This window comes from Bombyx mandarina, chromosome 26 (assembly GCF_030267445.1).
Source record: "Bombyx mandarina strain Sakado chromosome 26, ASM3026744v2".
Lineage (NCBI taxonomy): Eukaryota > Metazoa > Arthropoda > Insecta > Lepidoptera > Bombycidae > Bombyx > Bombyx mandarina.
Window position 1 is genome coordinate 3401887 of NC_143232.1, and position 20833 is coordinate 3422719.

At 38.5% G+C, this 20833-nt stretch overlaps 1 protein-coding gene across 1 annotated transcript in view; it reads right to left on the minus strand.

The window, feature by feature from the left end:
* LOC114244221 (lateral signaling target protein 2 homolog) overlaps nucleotides 1-20833 on the minus strand; it is a 59844-nt gene that overhangs the window by 4339 nt on the left and 34672 nt on the right. The window contains exons 3-12 of the mRNA XM_089738792.1: nucleotides 17606-17743; nucleotides 14382-14572; nucleotides 13443-13590; nucleotides 10377-10482; nucleotides 9938-10099; nucleotides 6197-6302; nucleotides 4555-5946; nucleotides 3455-3559; nucleotides 2766-2986; nucleotides 1424-1628 (exon numbers count right to left, since the gene is read on the minus strand). Of these exons, the coding sequence (XP_089594918.1) occupies nucleotides 1424-1628; nucleotides 2766-2986; nucleotides 3455-3559; nucleotides 4555-5946; nucleotides 6197-6302; nucleotides 9938-10099; nucleotides 10377-10482; nucleotides 13443-13590; nucleotides 14382-14572; nucleotides 17606-17743 (2774 nt within the window). The remainder of the gene's footprint in view (nucleotides 1-1423; nucleotides 1629-2765; nucleotides 2987-3454; nucleotides 3560-4554; nucleotides 5947-6196; nucleotides 6303-9937; nucleotides 10100-10376; nucleotides 10483-13442; nucleotides 13591-14381; nucleotides 14573-17605; nucleotides 17744-20833) is intronic.

A 20833-nucleotide genomic window follows, 5' to 3' on the forward strand; every position in this document is an offset into this window, starting at 1 on the left:
CTGAAAAATAACAACATATGACAACGTCAGCGCAAAAGTGGCCTAACGCACAATTCATATTCGTGCTTATGTTATTGCAATTTATTTAAAACATAATAAATTTTGATGCAAAATCGGCCTATGCCTAGTTTCATCCATAGATAACAGATTACTTAGTAAACATCATTTTAGCGCGTATTTTTTTGCCTACGAAGTATTGTAAAGGTAAATTCGAACCTCACTATCTCCATACTAACCTTACTAAACTTAACTCCATACTAAGCCTTAGGCCACTTTTGCGCTGACGGCCTCATAATTATATTACAGTAGATTGGAGGGAATAGAGACTAGAATTAGAATAGGGACAAATCTGGGATGTCACAACACTCTTGATAAGTTATTAGATTTAACTTTGTTGAACTGAAAATGACTTTTATTTAGTATTTAAGAATATTAAATAGTTTAATTTAGTTATCAAACTTTTGTAACGCATTAAAGATATTAAAAAGTGAATTACCTAAAGTTAGGTTAACCTACCTAACAACTAAATAGTGCCAGCCCTACCCAAAAACTATTGTCAGTCATACGTAACCTGATTAGCCCCAAAGCCAAGGTGAATCGGATCAAGCTAGTTTTTGTAATTAACTATGTATATTAACGCATCGTATTAAAAAATGAGGCCTCCTGAACATTTTAATCTCAATTTTATTGGTTTTTAATCTCAATTTTATTGGTAATTACCCTAAGAAAAACCATTGAAAATTTGTGTTGGATTTGGAAAGGGTCCCAATTCCCCCCGAATCTACGGTACTATATTTAGAATATAAGTTAACGATTAGATTGCCATAATAAAACATTCGATACAGTATTAGAGTAACTTTGTCGAGGAAGCCGATAGTGGTTTTTTTTTGTATTGTCAAAATTTAATCAGTTATAAAATATTCTCATTTGAATGTGAAGTAAATGGGCAGACATGCCAGCCACGTAATTACTTGGAAAAACTAAAAACCTGCCCTGAGATCGAACCACAACACGCTCGTTGTTTTTTTTTAATTCGTTTATTTATTGCATAGATGTTTGGACGAGCTCACAGCCCACCCTTGAGATATGAGTCTTAAGGTCTCAGTTCAGTTACATTACTCAGTATAGTTATTAGTATGGATACAACCCAATTTTTAGGGCATATTTTACTGGTGGTAGGACCTGTTGTGAGTCCGCGCGGCTAGGTACCACCACCCTGCCTACTTATGCCGTGAAGCAGTAATGCGTTTCGGTTCGAAGGGTGAGGCAGCCGTTGTAACTATACTAGAGACCTTAGAACTTATATCTCAAGGTCGGTGACGCATTTACGTTCTAGATGCCTATGGGCTCCAGTAACTACTTAAGGCCAGGTGGGCTGTGAGCTCGTCCAACCATGAACGCAATAAAAAAAAAATGAACCGACCTGTACGTCAAATCACCAGTAGACACGGAAGCCTGCAAATTGACGTTGTCCATGGACTTCCTTCTCGTTTCCCCGGCTGGATCCGCCGCGGTGCCGCTCACGGTCTCGTGTTGGATCATTCTCGAACTGCTATCGGACTGCGTCGAATCGGATGTACTGTCCGCGTACACCTCCTCCGCTGAGTACACGCTATCAAACGAACTGTCTGTAATCGAAACAATTTCTGGACTTTAATCAAGAGCTTCGACTTTAAGACCTTAATAAGACTTTTTACTGGTGGTAAGACCTCTTGTGAGTCCGCACGGGTAGGTACCACCGCCCCACCTATTTCTGCCGTGACAGTAATTCGTTTCGGCTTGAAGGGTGGGGCAGCCGTTGTAACTATACTGAGACCTTAGAACTCATATCTCATATGGTGGGTGACGCATTTAAGTTGTAGATGTCTATGAGCTTCAGTAACCACTTAACATCAGGTGGGCTGTGAGCTCGTCCACCCACCTAAGAAACAAAAAAAAAACCGTCGTTTGTTATGTACCAGCTAGTTGAACCACTAAAGTGGTGGATGCGAATGTTGCGATGGATGTGTGGAGTAACGAGAATGCATAGAATATGGAATGAATATGTTAGAAGTCTGAAAGTGGCACCTGCGACAGAGAAGCTGAGAAGCGCGCGTTTGGGATGGTAACATGTGATGAGACGAAATGACAATGAGGTCGGTAAAAGAACTTTGAAGAGGTAGAAAGAAAGAAAAAATGGATGGATTACGTGAAAGATAATATGTCTAAAAGGGGAGTGAGCGAAGCAATGGTATATGATAGAGGAGTATGGAAGGAGAAAACGTGTTGCGCCGACCCCAGGTTACTGGGAGAAGGGCAGGATAATGATGATGATGAGTCAAGAGCTTGACTATTATATTTTAGCTCTGAATCTACGCCTGAAGCGTACACTTCGTAATCCGAGCTCCCAGGTAAATAGAAATCGAGAAGCTTCTACCAACACAAATGGGTCAGTAAACCATTTTAATTGCGTTATCTTAGCAATGTAATGACGGATGAACAATCGGTGAAGAGATAATATTAGTTTCATCTCGAAGGAGAACATGAGATCTCACAATACTCGAAATCCAACGCGACATGGTGGTAGGACCTCTTGTGAGTCCGCACGGGTAATGCGTTTCGGTTTGAAGGGTGAGGCAGCCGTTGTAACTATACTGAGGCCTTAGAACTTATCTCAAGGTGCGTGGCGCATTTACGTTGTAGACGTCTATTGGCTCCAATAACCACTTAACACCACGTGGGCTGTGCGCTCGTCCACCCATCTAAGCAATAAAAAAAAAACTCACGATTCTGTATAACTTGGTCCTCGGACAGTTCATATTCGATGGTGGGCGATTTCTCGTCGCTCTTCTCGGGAGGTTCGGGCGTCTCCGTCGTGTCCGGCGACTGGTTCATCAGGAAGACGGACTTCAGGATGTTCCTGAGGTCGGCCGCGAAGTTCGTTTGCAGCTGATCCGCGACCCCCGCGATGCACACGAACAAACGGTGTATTAGATCTTCGCTCGATCTGTCATTTAGAGAGGAAACTTTACTCCTTAGGGTGTTTTCAATCTCTATTTACTGCTACGGCGGTAAGAGTAACGCCATCTATTGCCGAATAGCCGAAAAGAATATCAAGAGAACCGATGAAATTTAAAACGCTCGAGAAGTACAACGCCATCTGTTGTCAAATGGCGGAAACGCACATCGAAGCTACTCGACTTGCCCAGAATGTTCTCGATAAACCTAAGGATGTCGTCTCGACTATAAAAGCGTTGCAGAGACGGCACGAAGTAGGTTAGCAATCGGAACTACACGAAGCGAAACAGCGAACGGATTACCTGAAGCGAAGCGGAAGAAGTGAACTACGAATTTTAAAGTGGTTGTGTTAATATGTACGTCGGTAGAATGTTTGTTCATCCCGAACCTCAGCGCGTAACAGTACTTAAACGAGGTACGGTATTTAAGTATTATTGTATTTATGAAGGTTACTAACTTAAATTTCCCCCTTGCTTGTTGTCGAGCCGCCAACTCTTGAGTCTGCAAGGCGAGAGCTATCTGTTCATCGTCAGCGCATTCTGAACCAGCGCAGGAAGTGCCACTGAAAATTTTATATATTTTTACTATATTAAATTCACACGTCACTTATTTGGTACTAGCGACCCGCCCTCGCTTCGCTTCGGAAACATTAAATTTTATTATTGATAGCCGAGTCCCGCGATGTTACCCGCGGTTATTGTCGTACCACGGGTGACGCCGCGGGGCGAAGCTAGTCTGAAAAAAGTAGCGTAAGTTACTCCTTATATCATCAGCTACCTATCAGTGAAAGTCCCGTCAAAATCGGTCCAGCCGTTCCAGATTAGCCAGAACAAACAGACAGACAGACAGACAAAAATTGTAAAAAAATGTTACTTTGGTGTATGTACCGTATATATATTCATATGCATGTAGTAAAAAGAGGCTATTTCAATATTACAAACAGACACTCCAATTTTATTTATATGTATAGATTGTTGGCTGTTCGTTCGAGATTCATTTGCATTTTTATGTTAAAAAATTAATGAAAAAAAATATGGTTGTATTTTTGCTACGATGAAAGAAGACGACGGTAGTATGACAAAAAGTTATCGTGACTTAAAGGATAAAACACTCGGTGTTCTCATAACAGAACGATGCTTCTGTGCCGGTGATCAGCTTCCGATGATACTTAAACATATGCTCACGAATGAGTTCCACGATGAAGCAACAATCGTGTAAAAAAAAACAATCCCGCAAAAATTACAATATACGTAATCACTAAACAATTGAGGTACAGACCACGAGACTCCATTAAAAAAAAACACTAAATAAACATATTAAAGCTCTCATTTCTTCAAATTCATTCCGAACCTTTGGTTGATATTTATTTTGAATAATTTTCATATTCTCAATCTCACAGTTCATGAATATTTTTCATGACTTGAATATTGAATATTTTTCTGACCAATCCTATTCGGATAGCGTTACAGCGCTTTATTCAAGTAGCCTAGTATATAATTTAATTGATATTAAGTGGCTTTTAAGTTGTATATTTAAATAAATACTTTAATAACTAACCTCTCATCAACGAAATGGTCTAAATTCAGTCTTAAGGGACTCTGGCTCTGGTTGGAGCGATTATTCAGCCTAACAGCACCGGACGTCCAAATCTTCCCTTTACTCTTCTTCCCTGAACTCCTACTCTTTCTAACTCTAGAACTACTCTGTGATGGTCCTTCGTTTTCAAATAAAGAACTAATCTTCTTATCGCTCTCCCTGTGTCTTCTCAGTTCTGTGATTACTTCTTCTATTGTACTATATTCTACTTCGGAAGCGTTCGCCCCCCATTCTTGTAAAACTCGCCTCTCTTCAATCGAATCTGAACTCTCATCGCTTAACCTAACGTCGATATTCGAAGAGCAGGCTTCGTTCTTCTGCCCTTCTTCTTCGGCGTAATTAATATTAACAGTGTCGAAGGAACTTTCTGCGGGTATCAGGACCCGGTTCTGGAGGTCACCCTTGATTTCTTTACTCTGATCCGAATCCGGTGATCTGTCTAGACTAGTGTTCTCTGTGCTGACTCCCGAATCAACCGGCGACTCGTGTTCGCTCTCGTAACCCAACATAAACTTAACTCTATCGTCTTCTGTATCTAAAGTCATTTTGGCTGAATGAAAACTAGTACTGTCGTCGGCGCTTTCGTCCTGTCTAAACTCTTCTGTTAGTAACATACTTAGGTTAGCGTTCGCCTTACAAATATTAGTATTAACGATATCGGCGTCAATGTTCTCTGGTATTATTAACGGGAGATCAGTGTTCAGCGGGTCATTTGTTTCGCTTGTTTCGTCGTTGAAGACCGCCGAGTTGTTGTGGGACAGCGACGACATGACCGCCGGCTCGTGGCTGATCGCGTTGGGTATGAGATACCCGTGGCTCGTCGACGGCATACAGCTCAGCTGCTCGTTCCTGGGTCCCGAATACCCGTACGCTTGCTCGTCGACCGATATCAGACCGGTAACGTCGTTCGTCGAGAAGGAATGCATTTGATCGACAATGTCCACGTCACTGGCGGCTATTGACGACAGTCTGTCCGCTATTTCGGTGACTTGCTCATTGAGTGACGTCACCAAGTCGTGATCGGGTAGTTGTCGATTGACGTCACTGGACGTGGAAGCGGCCGCGTTGATCACCAGAGGATCGAACATCATGAGCCCATTCGTAGATAGGTTCCTGAGCGAGGACAGGTCGCTGTTCTCCGTTTTGCTGGTCTTTCTAGATCTATCGATGTAGTCGGTTTGGAATGTGTCAGTGCTGGCCGTGTCGATAGAATGTCGAGTCTTCTCGTGGTCCAACGGCTCGTCGTGGGTGTCCGCGAACTCGGTCAGGCGACGTAATCCGTCGATGATCGGCGTCATCACTTCGATGTTGTCGGGCAGATAGTCGGCGTCCGTTATCGTGGGTTCGCTTGAACTGAAAATCGAAATATATTTATATATATTAAAATATATTGCAGAATTTAACCTAACCTAACCTAATTAGAGGATGACTTGTGAGCCCATTTCGGCCGTGAAGCAGTAATGCGTTTCGGTTTGATAGAGGGAGCAGCTGTTGTACTAAACTGAGACCTTAGAACTCATATCTCAAGGTAAGTGGCGGCATTTACGTTGAAGATGTCTATGGGCTCCGGTAGCCGCACTCCTGGATTGGAGAGTTCAAGTACCTTTGCGCGTAGAGGTCGCGGCAGTGAGCGTAGTCAGTGTAAAATCTTGAAACAAACTCTTCGATATCGGGGTACGGACACGATGAGTCTTCGGGTGTGTCTGGATCTGAAAAATATAAAAAAAAAAACTATTGAACGACTCCGGCACGGTCTGTATTTTTGCATGAGATGCGGAACGAGAGAGTGAATGAGAGAACGAGATCGAACATCACAACTGAAATACGACTACCCACCTTTAGACGTCGAATCTAAATCTTTATTGTACTACTAGACGTACCCGTGCGCTTCGCTGGACATTTAAAATTAACATTATTATTTGTCACCACCACAAAGATTCTCATCATTAACGCCCCCACAACTGGTGTAGGGAGTCCAACACTCATATAAATATTAGCCTATCCATTAGTACATGTATTTTCTACATGGATACCAAGTTTCAAGTGAATCGGATGCACGGTTCAGTAGTTATAACGGAACATCCGTAAAAATTCCTGTAGATATAAATCTACAGGGGTTTTTACTAATACATAAATATTAGTACAGATATAGATAATATAATGGCTCTTCGACCGTTCAAGCTGTGAGATACAAAGCTGCTTCACGGCAGAAATGGGCAAGATAGTGGTGATATTTACTCGTATGGCCCTACCGCAGGCCACTTTTATTGATAGTACGTCATCGACCTCATCTAGACTAGTAAGAATATATATAATTTAAGTTTATTAATATGTAAGTATGTATATTGGTATATAAAACACGGTAAACGGTATACTTAGTCTGGCCACAAATACTGTTACAATAAAAAATAAAAAAATTGCTATTGCAAATAACATTTATTACTTTTACAGTGTCTTAGTTTAATACATAAATATAAAACAATTTAAAGTATAAAAAGCTTATTCGAAGTGGTCTCCATTGGCTGCAATACAGTCCTTTAAACGTTGAGGCCAGTTATCAATTTCAGAAGCACGCACTCTTTCCATGGGAAAATTTTTCACTGCCAATCGTACGGATTGTTTTAGGGACTCCAAATTGTCATGGCGCTTAGAGCAAGCCGTACTCTCTAAAACTGACCATAAATCATAATCCAGCGGATTAAGATCGGGACTAGGCGACGGCCAGTCTTCAGCTCTGATGAAGTCCGAAACGTTCGTTTCCAACCAAGACTGCGTAGACCGAGCCTTATGACCTGGCGCCGAGTCTTGCTGGAAGGACCATTCTTGATTATTGAACAGTGTTGTTAAGGGGCTTCACTACCTTTTCAAGAATGGTATCTTGATACACTTGTGCCGATGTTTTGATACCTTTTTCACAAAAGTATGGCTCAGTCACTCCTTCATAGCTAATACCCCACCAAACCATCACTGAAGTCGGATAGTGCCCACGTTGCACTCTATCGACTAATTGGGAAGCTTCCTTAGAGCTTTGAGCATAAATACGGTCATTTTGTTTGTTAAAATGTTGCTCAATTGTAAAAATTTTCTCATCCGTAAATAAAAATTTTCTATGACCTCCCTTTGCGTACCGCTTCAGAGTTGTTTCGATTTTACCACCCTATTCTCTTTCAAATTATCAGTTGAAAAATGACCAGTACGTCTCTTACAGGCTGCAAGTCCTAAGTCATCTTTTAAAATACGCGACATGGTTCTAGGTGCTATCTTCATCTCCCGAGATAAAATATTTTGCTTTCGGACAGAATTTCTTCGAATTCTTTCCGTTACTGCTTTGACCATCTTTTTCGTACGAGCACTACGTGGACGGCCAGATCTTTTTCTGTCACAAACAGAGGAGGTCTCACTGCACCTGTTAATAGCTCGGTACACAAACATTTTACTAATACCAAGCGTATGGAGAGTTTTAAAAATTGCATTTGGCTCCATACCTACTTTGTGCAATGCAATCACAGCGATTCGGTTCTCTTTATCACCCCACTCCATTTTAATATCGCAAAATATTGTACAATGTATTGGCGCCAAAATGAGAAAACTCAATGAGCAATCATATAAAAATGACAGATTCCAAATTCAAATGTAATATTTTGTTTATTTTTAATTGTAACAGTATTTATGGCCAGACTAAGTATATTGATTTATTGTATGTATATATTTTCTATAATAATGCATTGTCAATAGTACACCGACCACTTCGATAAAGCGGCACGACACGAGAACCCTCTCATCGTGGCCGCCGGTAACTACATTCCCGATCCTGCGGACAGAATGGAAAGCAGTCGACGTCGCCCAAAACACGTCATCTCGGATCCTCCCGATCTACTAACGGTGCTTCTAGGTACTTCAAGCACCGGTCACCGTCCTCGTCGAACCCGTCGCTTGCGACGAAGGGCTCGACGAGTAAATTAACTCTCAGACACAGCCCACTGAGTTTCTCGCCGGATCTTCTCAGTGGGTCGCGTTTCCGATCCGGTGGTAGATTCTGCGAAGCACGGCTCTTGCTAGGGTTCGTGTTAGCAACGTCATCAGGTTTGAGCCCCGTGAGCTCACCTACAAACGTTAGGGCGAAGCTGAAATAGCCTCTCAAGGCTCTCAGCTTAGGTAGGAAAAAAAAAAAAAAAAAGTACACCGCAACATACCTGCTATATTTTTTAAATTACCGGAATTTCTGTAAATTAAACGGTGGTCTGGAAGAGATCGCTTTTAACGATAAGACCGTCTATTGTACAAATGTAACTGCTTTTTGACTGTTTTTAACGTAAATTGTGTTTTGGTGAGCAATAAAGTGTATTCTCTCTCTCTAAGAATATCCATATTATTATTTTTCATTTGAACCTAATGTCTTATGACAATAGGCTTACATTCGAACAACAAAGTTTCTTTTAGTCTATCAGTCGAGAAATTTGAAAGTTGCAAGAGATATTTTTTTAAGTGATTTTACAACCTAGTAACTAAGACCTTTAAGTCATGTCTTACTTTAATTTATATTGATATTTTTATGAAAAATAATAATATGGAGTGAAATGATAATTGAAACGAAATGAAATGAAGATGATTACTTTGAGACATTAATCAAGTGGGATGAAATTAAATAAAATGAGATGAAATGATATGGGATAAAATATAATCTCAGTATTTTATTTTTATTTTTATTGCTTAGATGTGTGGACGAGCTCACAGCCCACTTGGTGTTAAGTGGTTACTACCTTGAGATATAAGTTCTAAAGGTCTCAAGTATAGTTAAATCGGCTGCCCCACCCTTCAAACCGAAACGCATTACTGCTTCACGGCAGAAATAGGCAGGGTGGTGGTACCTACCCGCGCGGACTCACAAGAGGTCCTACCACCAGTAACTGGTGATCATTTACTGAGATTTTTTCAGTGGACTCTTTGGAGGATCTCGAAAAGTTACGTCCAGCGGTTTTGTTTCGTTTTCCCACACTTGTGCACTTTCACAGATATTAAACAGTTAATAAACCACCTTTATTAGACATTTAAACTTGAATAAACACTAAATAGACAAAATAAAACAAATCACACAACTTCATTCCTCGCGTTCCCGCCAAAAAGTCCTATTTTTTTAAAGTTTTAGTTTTAATTGTGAATATCAATATTATACAGGGTGTTAGATATCACTGAAATATATAGTAACATTGTGTTTACATCAAAAACTGGATTTCTACATACTACAATTTCTATATTGTTTTTCTGTCGTGCCCTGGCACTCAGCTATGGCCGAAAAGTCTGCAAGAGAGAAGAATAAAAATACAAATACAGAGTCAATACTCACTCAGAGGCGACGGTAGACCAAGCGCGGCCAGATTGGTTATGTCCTCGTTCGTGCAGAGCAACCGCTCGAGGGCCAACAGCTCGCGGCGGTCCAAGGTCCACAGCAACGACCTTATCTTGTTCAGCAGAGTTCGGAACGGACGGAACATCACGGACATCTCTTCTGTAATATCAGTTATTCTTTAAAGGAGCCCATAGACATCTACAACGTAAATTCGCCAACCACCTTGAGATATAAGTTCTAAGGTCTCAAGTACAGTCACAACGGCTGCTCCACCCTTCAAACCGAAACGCATTACTGCTTCACGGCAGAAATAGGCAGGGTGGTGGTACCTCCCAGTGCGGACTCACAAGGGGTCCTACATATCTTAATATACTACTATAGTACCAGTCTTACTATGCTACTGCTATCAATATGGTCACAAACACAATTCGTTTACCTGGCGGTTTGTTAATGCTCAGTGGCCCGCTTGAGTATATGAGCAGGCCGCTAACGATTGCCAAACGCGGAACTGCGAACATCAGTGCCGGATCGTAAGAGTCCACCTAAGAGAAAAATAAAAAATTCGTTACATCCAGTGCTCAATTTAATTAGTGGAAACTTAAATTAGGCATTTTAGTTTTTTTTAAAGTGATTTTATGACCTGGTAACTAAGACCTTTAAGGTCAAGTCTTATTTTAATTTATATTCTTATTTTTATGAAAAATGATAATACGAAATGAAATGAAATGGTATGAAATATAATCTCAATAAAATGGTGGTCATTTACTGAGGCTTATTCAGTGGACTTTTTGGACGATACCGAGAAGTTACGTTCAGCGGCTTTGTTTGTTTTTCCCACATTTGAAAAGAGGAGGGTTGGCATCGATATGCCACCTACCCAGCCAACCCAAGCCAAGAAAAACCTTTATGTATAAATAAATTCTAATAAGTGCTCCGTAAAGGTCATCGGTAAAGTGGACGGAAGAGGATCCAGAGGTCGGAGCCAAAAAAATGGAGTGAGCAAGTGTCCGAGCATCTGGACACCAGACTAAAACAAGCACTTGACTGTGCACTGACCGACATAAGTGGCTACAAATTACAAAAACGATCACAGGCGGGCGCACTACTATGCTCAGCAATGAGCGATCGACTGAAGGTAGAGGAAAGGTCACGACAATTAACACTCAGGAACATGATGCAATCAGGAGGATATCATTTTTCATCAGATAATTATTATTTTGTGACGGTTTAACGAAACATTATATGAATCCTCAAAATTACTTCCCATAGCGTGGTACGGGCATGTGATGCGTAGAGAGAAGATGCATGTGACTAGGAGATGTATGGAAATGGTAGTGCAAGGTAGAGGGGGAAGAGGTCGACCGAAGAAGACATAGATGGAGTGTGTGAATGACGATATGAGAGAGAAAGGAGTGTGAGTGTTGAGATGACGGCTGATAGAAGAGAATGGAAGAGAAAAATTAGCTGTGTCGACCCCACCTAGTGGGATAAGGTGAAGAAAAAGAAGAAAATTATTTCCCATCGATTTTTATGATGCGTTTATATAAGAATCGATTAAAAATTGCAAGGCGTTCCATTCATCCAATCGAAATAGATGTCCGACCTTACGGAGCTAAATAAAAACATAAGTATTTCGATTTAGGACGTCGCCTGCTGAGTAGGCACGTGGGTCACGAGACCGTTGACCCCGCTAGTCAGCTGATTTTGACTTGTCATACATCGCGTTCGATTTTCCGTAGCTGTTTTTATGTCACGAGATTTTTTTAAATTATCTTGTTTTTTATGTTCATTGCGGCATAATTTAGTTAATAATTGTGATTACTTACTTACTTAAATTAAAGAAAAACAAAAATACAACATTCGCAAACATATTTTTTTATTTATTTTCGCCACACATCTATATTAATCATCTATTAATACATGAAGCAAAAACTTTGTACTCCTTTTCACGAAAATTGCGCGGACTGAGGAATATGAAATTACCCACACTTATAGAAAATATAGTGAAGGAGTGCAGAATGCTAATATTTTCTGTTAAATATGCATTAATAATACATTAAATAAATAAATAAAACAATTACACACACTACCATGTATTTGACACACACACACACACACACATCCACACACATAATATATACTTTATGTTTATTGTCAAACTTTTGTTATTACTTAGTCTGTGGTTAAATTGAGTATAGATTAATATTGTTTATCTTTAATATTATTTATCTATAGTGCAGTCTTGGCGAAATCTGTGGTTATAGAAGTATAATAGTTTTTGACAATAGAACCCTTATACTTCATTCAAAGTTATAATTTTAATTAAATATAGTCGAATTTCGACTACAGCGGGACCACTAGTTAGTATAAACATTTTATTGAAACTCCTCGGAAAGTTGTCGTATGTAGTAGGTATATTATACCTATATACGTATACGTATATTATATTATTTAGGTAGATTATATTATTAGATTATATATTAGATAGGACTATTCTGATGTTCGAGTTCGAATTCCCATAAAATTTCGCATTCATAATATTGATAGGATAATCTTTAATTATATTGACTACATATATCTAACACACTAGTTTTAATAAATAGCTTATTACAATGTTCCAGAAGGTTTTATACATCATTAAATTGTTTTCGGATAAGTCATTCACCTACAACCCTTAAACCATTTTACCGACAGAATAATTATATCGATTCGTGGTGGCTAACAACAACACACCCCCAATCGTATATTCCACCAAGTATTAGAGAAAACTCAACGTCTCCATGTGTTTAATCTAAAAATAATTCATAATTACGATTCAGACAATTCTTAAGTTTAAATTAATTCATGTATAACATATTCATAAGTGGCTTGCGAACAAATTAACACACCGTTGAAAAGGTTAGGAGCGTTCTAAAATTAACGAAATTAACTAGTGACATTTCCACAGGTAACAAATTTTGACAGGTGACATTGAAGTTCCAAGTGACAATTAAAACTTTCTATTCATTAAAGAACACAAGACCTGGCTGTTAGGACTAAAGTCCTTTGCCTTTCCCATCTATACATATAAATAAAATTGGGAGTATGTTTGGAATATTGAAATAACCGCTTTTTACTACATGCATATGAATATGTATACGGTACATAAAGCAATACGGTACATAAAGTACATAAAGCAAAATAACATTTTTTACAATTTTTGTCTGTTTGTCTGTTTGTTTCGGCTAATCTCTGGAACGGCCGGACCGATTTTGACGGGACTTTCACTGATATGTAGCTGATGATATAAGGAGTAACTTAGGCTACTTTTTTAGACTAGCTTCGCCCCGCGGCGTCACTCGCAGTTATTGTCGTACCGCGCGCAACATGGCGGGACTCACCTATCAATAATAAAATTTAATGTTTCCGAAGCGAAGCGAGGGCGGGTCGTTAGTTAGGGATAAATTAATATCATCATCATTTCTATTCATTAGCACACGCGATATTCTAACACGATCCTCACCTGCTCTTGAGCTAATAAGTTCTGTTTGAGGGCGCGACGAAGGCTCTCCGAGAACAGGACGCAAATCAGCTGCTGCGCTTCGAACTCTTGAGGAGTTTTGACGTTCACCATAGCGCTGACATAGCATAGTTCGAATTCAGCAAACAAACTGAAAAAAATTTGGTCATATTTAGTTTTTTTTCGATCGCTTTTTTTTTATTGCCCTTGTAGTCAGACGAGCACACGGCCCACCTGATGGTGAATGGTTACAGTCGCCCATGAACGTCAGCAATGCCATGGGCAGAGCCAAGCCGCTGCCTACCGCAAACCCAGAATCATAAAGCGGTGATCTTGAATAGGTTCAAAACAACGTTTGTTGGAAAACAGAACTTGCTTTATTTAACTTTATTGTGATGTTTGCTATACATTCTAAGAAAAAGCATGAAGTGTCTTAATAATCATAATCTGAGATTTTCAAAATTCTGTTCAAAAAATGAATTCATAAAGGCGTTCAGAACAACTATACTGAGACCTTAGAACTATTTCTCAAGGTAGGTGGCGCATTTACGTTGTTGATGTCTATGGGCTCCAGTAACCTCTTAACACCATGTGGGCTGTGAGCTCGCTCACCCATCTAAGCAATAAAAAAAACAAGAATCCTTTCAGGTCCAGTGGTAGCGGTCGTTTCGAAATAACCTAAAATCGGAAACTATTGAAACTCTCTGCCTCACGTACTTAACTTATACCTCACGCCTTGCAATAGCAGAGAGACACGGCAAGATCTTTTTCTGCTACTACAAAAATACTAGTTCTAAAATATTCCTTTTTTTATATTTATATAATTTACAAGGAGAAAGAGTTAAAAAATTGCAGTCAGTTTTTTTAATACAGAAACGCTTAAAAAATGCAATGATGATATAAGCCAGGTAGGTACGTTAATGTATTTATATACTTACTTACCGATCAAAAATTCTCAGGCTTTCGTGGAGCATGTCATCGTGCTGCGACAAAGCCAGTCCTCGGGGACGAAGGCACTGCTCTCGCAGCAAAGACCTCACGGTCTCTAAGCTCCGGGTCAAAGCTTTGGCTAGGGGGCGCATCGATGCCGATTCTTCTTCGCGATTCATTATTGACGAACCAGCGGCGAGACACTGAAGAAATCGATACAGAATAATTAGATCCATTATTTGATCTCCGTAAAGTTGGCAGTTAAGTTGGCATTGCTGACGTCCATGAGTGACGGTAACCACTGCGTAAACAGGCTATAAAAACAGTTAATAGTTTTTTGTTTATTTATTTTATAGATGTTAAAGTTAACTGGTGGTAGGAAGTCTTGTGAGTCCGCACGGGTATATACTACCACAAAGCCTATTTCTGCCGTGAAGCAGTAATGCGTTTCGGTTTGAAGGATGGGGCAGCCGTTGTGACTATACTGAGACCTTAGAACTTATATCTCAAGGTAGGTGGCGCATTTACATTGCTGATGTCTATGCTGATGTCCAGTAACCATTTAACACCAGGTGGGCTTTGAGCTCGTTCACCCATCTAAGCAATAAAAAAATAAAAACTTTCACTGATAGTAGCTGGGTGTATTGAGAGAGAGAGGTTTATTAGAGCTACTCTTTAAATGGAATGCGGAGGGCTCAATCTCAATTATTCGTATTGAAGGGCTAGTGTAGAGCCCACCCAATGTGCTAAAAATAAAAGCCTCACTTTCCAAGTAACCAGGACGATTACGGAATACGCTTACAGTGGAATGGAACCGTTCGACTTAAATTATATTATTATTATTCATCATTGTTGCGGGTTCGAGAATCGGACCGAAATCTCAATACTCGTGCATGACCCAGAGATCAAGAGAGTATGTTTAGAATATCTCATCTAGCCATATCCTGAGTCTCAGTTTAGTGTGCACCGATACCTTTATAGTAAGTATAACAGAACAGACTTCAGTATGAGGGGAATGACGATATACGCGTTGTGTCTTAAACCACAATAACAAGTTATTACTATGAGGAAGCTTACCTCTAATAGTATAAACGTTACGAATAGTTATATTATTAGGTACATCATGCGGGCCGTGTAAATATTTTATAAGAAAAAATCTCCACCTAACAATGGGTGTATTGATTAGATACAAGAGGCCTATGGGCATCAAAATGGACTGCACGTGTCGATTAGATAAGACACGCAGAAACACATCTGATTTTATGACAATATAAGTTAGCTATTATTAAAAACCAATCCAGTATCAACAAACGGTAGAACCGCAAAGTTTATTTATTTAATTATAGTTTTCCGTGTCATTGACATCGCATCACCGATATTACGATATTGACACATTTTGCGGTGGTGTGAAAACAATGAACTGAAAAAAAACGGTCATCGTTCGGGTAAATGAACCCACACAGCCCACTGAGTTTCTCGCCGGATCTTCTCAGTGGGTCGCGTTTCCGATCCGGTGGTAGATTCTGCGAAACACGACTCTTGCTAGGGTTCGTGTTAGCAACAACGTAAGGTATGAGCCCCGTGAGCTCACCAACTCGTCCGGTGACGCTGATATGGTCTCTCAAAGACCATCAGCTTAGGTAGGAAAAAAAACTGAATAATGAAATTTAAAAAACTTCATTTGTTTCGTACCAAAATTAAACACGAATATAAAATAAATATAAATTAACGTATATCTTGGGTACATAAGCAATAAATACTGTTATCGTTTTGTTAGTACGAACCAAACAAAAATCTTCCGCATCAATGAAGATATACACTACCAAAGGACACTTGCCGTTTGCGACAAAGAAAACAGACCGATAAAAAATTGAATAAGAATTCACTAATACAAAGAATGACTCAGTGTGTAAAAAAAAGTCATTTTTCTTTGATCGAACGAAACTGCGTAGTTAGTTATAATCGGTCCGCATTCGTTTGTACTCAAAGCTTAATTTGAATGAAACATAAACACATTTAAATTCATGATACCCCATTTTTATGAATATCCGATTAGGTGTTTCGTGTTTGAAAGTCTTTGAACTGAAAAAAGAAAAAGAAATTTCTGATTCTAATATTAAGTTTCGTTATTGTCAAAGTTCAAGGCTTTAAGCTTGGTGCGAACTTTTTGCAGGAAAACCGTGACATGTCAACCGTGACCTTACATTTCCTTTCCCATTGTTATACATATTTTACTGTTCAAAATAGATAGCTTTAATATCTTATCTTATACCTTTAAACGAGCAATTCTTGTATATATATAATCTCTGGGTTTGCGGAGGGACTTCGGTTCCCTCTGTATTTTATACCGTATGTTCCATGGGGAGTGCTCTGAGGAATTGTTCGAGATGATACCAGCATCTCGTTTTTACCATCGCACCGCCCGCCACCGGAGTAGAGTTCATCCATACTACCTGGAGCCACTGCGGTCATCCACAGTGCGTTTCCAGAGATCTTTTTTGCCACGTACCATCCGGCTATGGAATGAGCTCCCCTCCGAGGTGTTTCCCGAGCGCTATGACATGTCCTTCTTCAAACGAGGCTTGTGGAGAGTATTAAGCGGTAGGCAGCGGCTTGGCTCTGCCCCTGGCATTGCTGAAGTCCATGGGCGACGGTAACCACTCACCATCAGGTGGGCCGTATGCCCGTCTGCCTACAAAGGCAATAAAAAAAAAAAAAAAAAAAAAAAAAATCTGAATCTCGGAAACGGCTCCAACGATTTTCATAAAATTTAGTATACAGGGGATTTCGGGAGCGATAAATCGATCTAGCTACGATTTATTTTCAGAAAACGTTGTTTTATTCGTGTTTTCAATAATCAACTCTTCCCGACATCTATTGGCGAATAATAATACTATTTTTCTTAATTGAGGGCAACTAACCAAGATGGCGTTATAAAAAAAAAACCGAGCAAAGTTCGGTCATCGTCTAGTTTTAGTTAAGCAAAAACGTAACTGAATTTATTAGATGCTACCACAGTAGTAGGCTTTAAGTAAAAAAACCCCCACGGTCATTGATCTAGTTTTCTATTTGCTACCGATAGCCCATTACAAAGATCGAATGCAAACGCCCAAATACTTTTTTTAAGGATATTAGATTTAAAAAAACAGGTACAGTATCTTGGATTCTGGCTGTAAATCTCCTGAGAAATCCTTAAAAAACTCAATTAATAGACTTATTTTTGTTTTGTAAAATACCTCAGCGCCAAACCAAAGCTGCCCAGCTAAGTTGTCTTGCAGAACGTCCTCTGGGAACTTGACTCGGAAGCCGCGCGCTACCCTTTCGTCGCCCAAAACTTGATCCATAATCTGACTAGTGATGTTCAAGACGCGATCCTAGAAAGAAAATGTGACTTTAGTAACTTTTTTTTTATAGAAACATATCATATCTCATATCTGTTCATAAAATATTTATAACTACTGATCTCATGCACCCCACGCTTTTTTTACAATAAAATAATTTTTTTTTTACACTATTTTTAATTCAAATTTATTAAAATTTATTTTCTATTTTTAGTTGGATTTTCTATAAAAGCGTATTTTTTTGTTTTTTTAAACTATTATTTATTTTTCATTTTTTAGTTGAATTTCAAGTTTTGCATTTTTCTTTTTTAATTTTATTTAATATTGATTGTTATCAGTCCTTAATAAATAAGTATACCAAACATCGAGTTAATCCGACGTTTTGAAGGGGCTCAAAATCATGTTCAAAGATTCCGTTACAAACATATATACATACATACGTCTGAAGCTAATAAAAGCGTATTAATAATCCGTGTTAAAATTGTGAATTATATCGGTCAATATTTTGGTGGCCATGATTTGAGTTCGCGGAAGTGTAACAATTCCACGCAATCATACACCCGTCAAATTTGGCATGATTATAAAATAGTGCTTATGTAATTTTAGCGAACTTACGTCGATAATAACATGAAGCCTTATTTATCTTGACAACACCCTTTTCGCGTCGTATAATATCTCTTAACTCTTAGCGATAAGAACGCCCATTGTCATAATACTTTATGCGTTTAATATTTTGCATTTATTTCGTTTTTTTATAGGTGTACAAGTATCAAGCATACTCAATCTTCAGTCAGCAGTTTACTCAGATAATATTTGTATTATATACTAGCAGCCCGCCCCGGCTCTGCTCGGGTCTTTAACAAAAACTTCCACGATATTTGAAGTTGTTTCATTTTTTTAAATTAATTTAAAACTGTGTTCTACAAAGTCTTAGTACATTATTTTATTCTATCATCAATAGTTTTCGCAGCGCACCTTGGGTTACATTATTGGAGTTTTAGTAAGGATCCCTAATTTTTTCAAAAAAGATTATAGCCTATGTCACTTGGGAATAGTGTAGCTTCGAAACAGTAAAAGAATTTTTCAAATCGGTCCAGTAGTTTCGGAGACTATTCAATACAAACAAACATACAAATCTTTCCTCTTTATAATATTAGTATAGATATGGATTTAATTTGAAATATACATTATGTAGATGTATATTTTCAATTCGATGTGCAAAGATTTATTTATAATATTTCAATTACATAATTATATAGTATTTAAAAGAGGTATTTTCAGCGGTTGAGCTCACGATGACGCAACTGGTGGTAGGTACAGTGATTACTAGAACCTATGACCATCACATAACGTGAATATCACCACCCACTTTGAGAGGCCAGTTTTATTATTCATTGGTTTACAAAACAATCGACTATTCTAAAATTAAGAAACTAATCAACACGAAAACTAACAGTATTTTTTAATTTCTAGACGGGCTTATTGGGATTATTCCTTTGATAATCTCACGGCCCATCTGGCCTTAAATGTTTACCGGAGCTCAGTTGTAACATTACGATGGCTGCCTTACCCTTCAAACCGAAACGCATTACTGCTTCACGGCAGGAATAAGCAGGGCGGTACGTACCCTTGCCTACTCACAAACCACTCTACTACTGGTAAAACAATGTGACCATTATTTTCTTTAAGGCATCAATTTTTTACTCTTACACTTTTCATAGAATAGCAAAGAGAGCTTATTGTTCATAACGGGTCACATTTTGGTCCAGTTAACGAGGTTAAAAATTAATCATCCGACTATTTTTACAAGAGTTATTCATCGATTCTACACTACACATGTAGTTTAGTGATTGCATTATTTACACAGAACTGTGTCCATACAACGATAGTATTTTATAATAATATTGATATTGTTACATTACAATAAATTAACAATTTTTTTTAGCTTCATAACAGATTGACTTACGTACTAGTTTCAAAGAATCGTTTTCCTTTCTGTAATAACTAACATGTAAATGAATGTGTGCATCGCATTAGTGGATTAGAATTTATTAATGTCGATTATCATTACTCTATCTCGACCAGAATCACCCTCATTATCACTTGTAATAGCTATCGTTTTTTTTTTGTACGATATAATATTACTCATCCATCAAACCCAATGATTCCGAAAACAGCTTCACAAATGTCAACGAATTAAAGTTGATGGCCTATGTTTAGATTCTATCCGTAAATTACTAAGAAATGGTTTTCCTCGTTGTTTACCACTTTATTTCGTACTACTTAAAGTTTAATTTTCTTTAACATTTTGCTAATGTTCGTCAATGCACACGATCGACAATCTACTAGCAATCGTACCTACTTGACTTTATTGTGGTTTCATTTATCAACTGAAGGCTTTAACCTAAACTAGATCGCATAAAAATCATGTTTGATCCCATCTTTGGTAGTATGGAAGTAAACGACAAAGGGAAGACTTTCCACCGAGCCGGTGAAATTGCTCGGTTGACCGACGATCCGAATGTGGATGTTCGGAACTGGTATACACGGAACAGATAAATAAGATTGGAAAGGCCTTTGCTCTAATTTTGTATTAGGACCAGTGTCGCCGCTTCACCCCCACTATTTTAATTTCTACACATACGCAAACTATCACGGAATAGATAAATAAGGTCTTGTATATATGCAAGCTTTAGTTGAAAATATCGTTAGCGAGATTCAGGCATCTGTCAAATATTTTTTGTTCTATAATGGCTATCCGCCACATTAGCGTTAAATTTAAGGATTTTTATTAAATTAGTCGTATTTAAAAAAATGTAATTTAAAATTATAAGTGTCCTACTATTTAAAAACGATTATAACATAATATTAACGTAGAAAAATTTACATAGTCTTACGTCCCAAGCCTGTGTAATATATGCATTGTTTTGTATCGGATATTATATTATTTGCGGTATCTTGCTCTGTTCCGTTAATATTATAATTAAGCTTCTTATGTACAGTATTTTTTCTACTCACGCCACGTAAATAAATCTACGCCACTAAAATGATGCGTTAATTTTTTTCATTTATGTGAGTCAAGAGGCGGCTTTAAATACATTCACTCGTCAACAAGAGTCCATT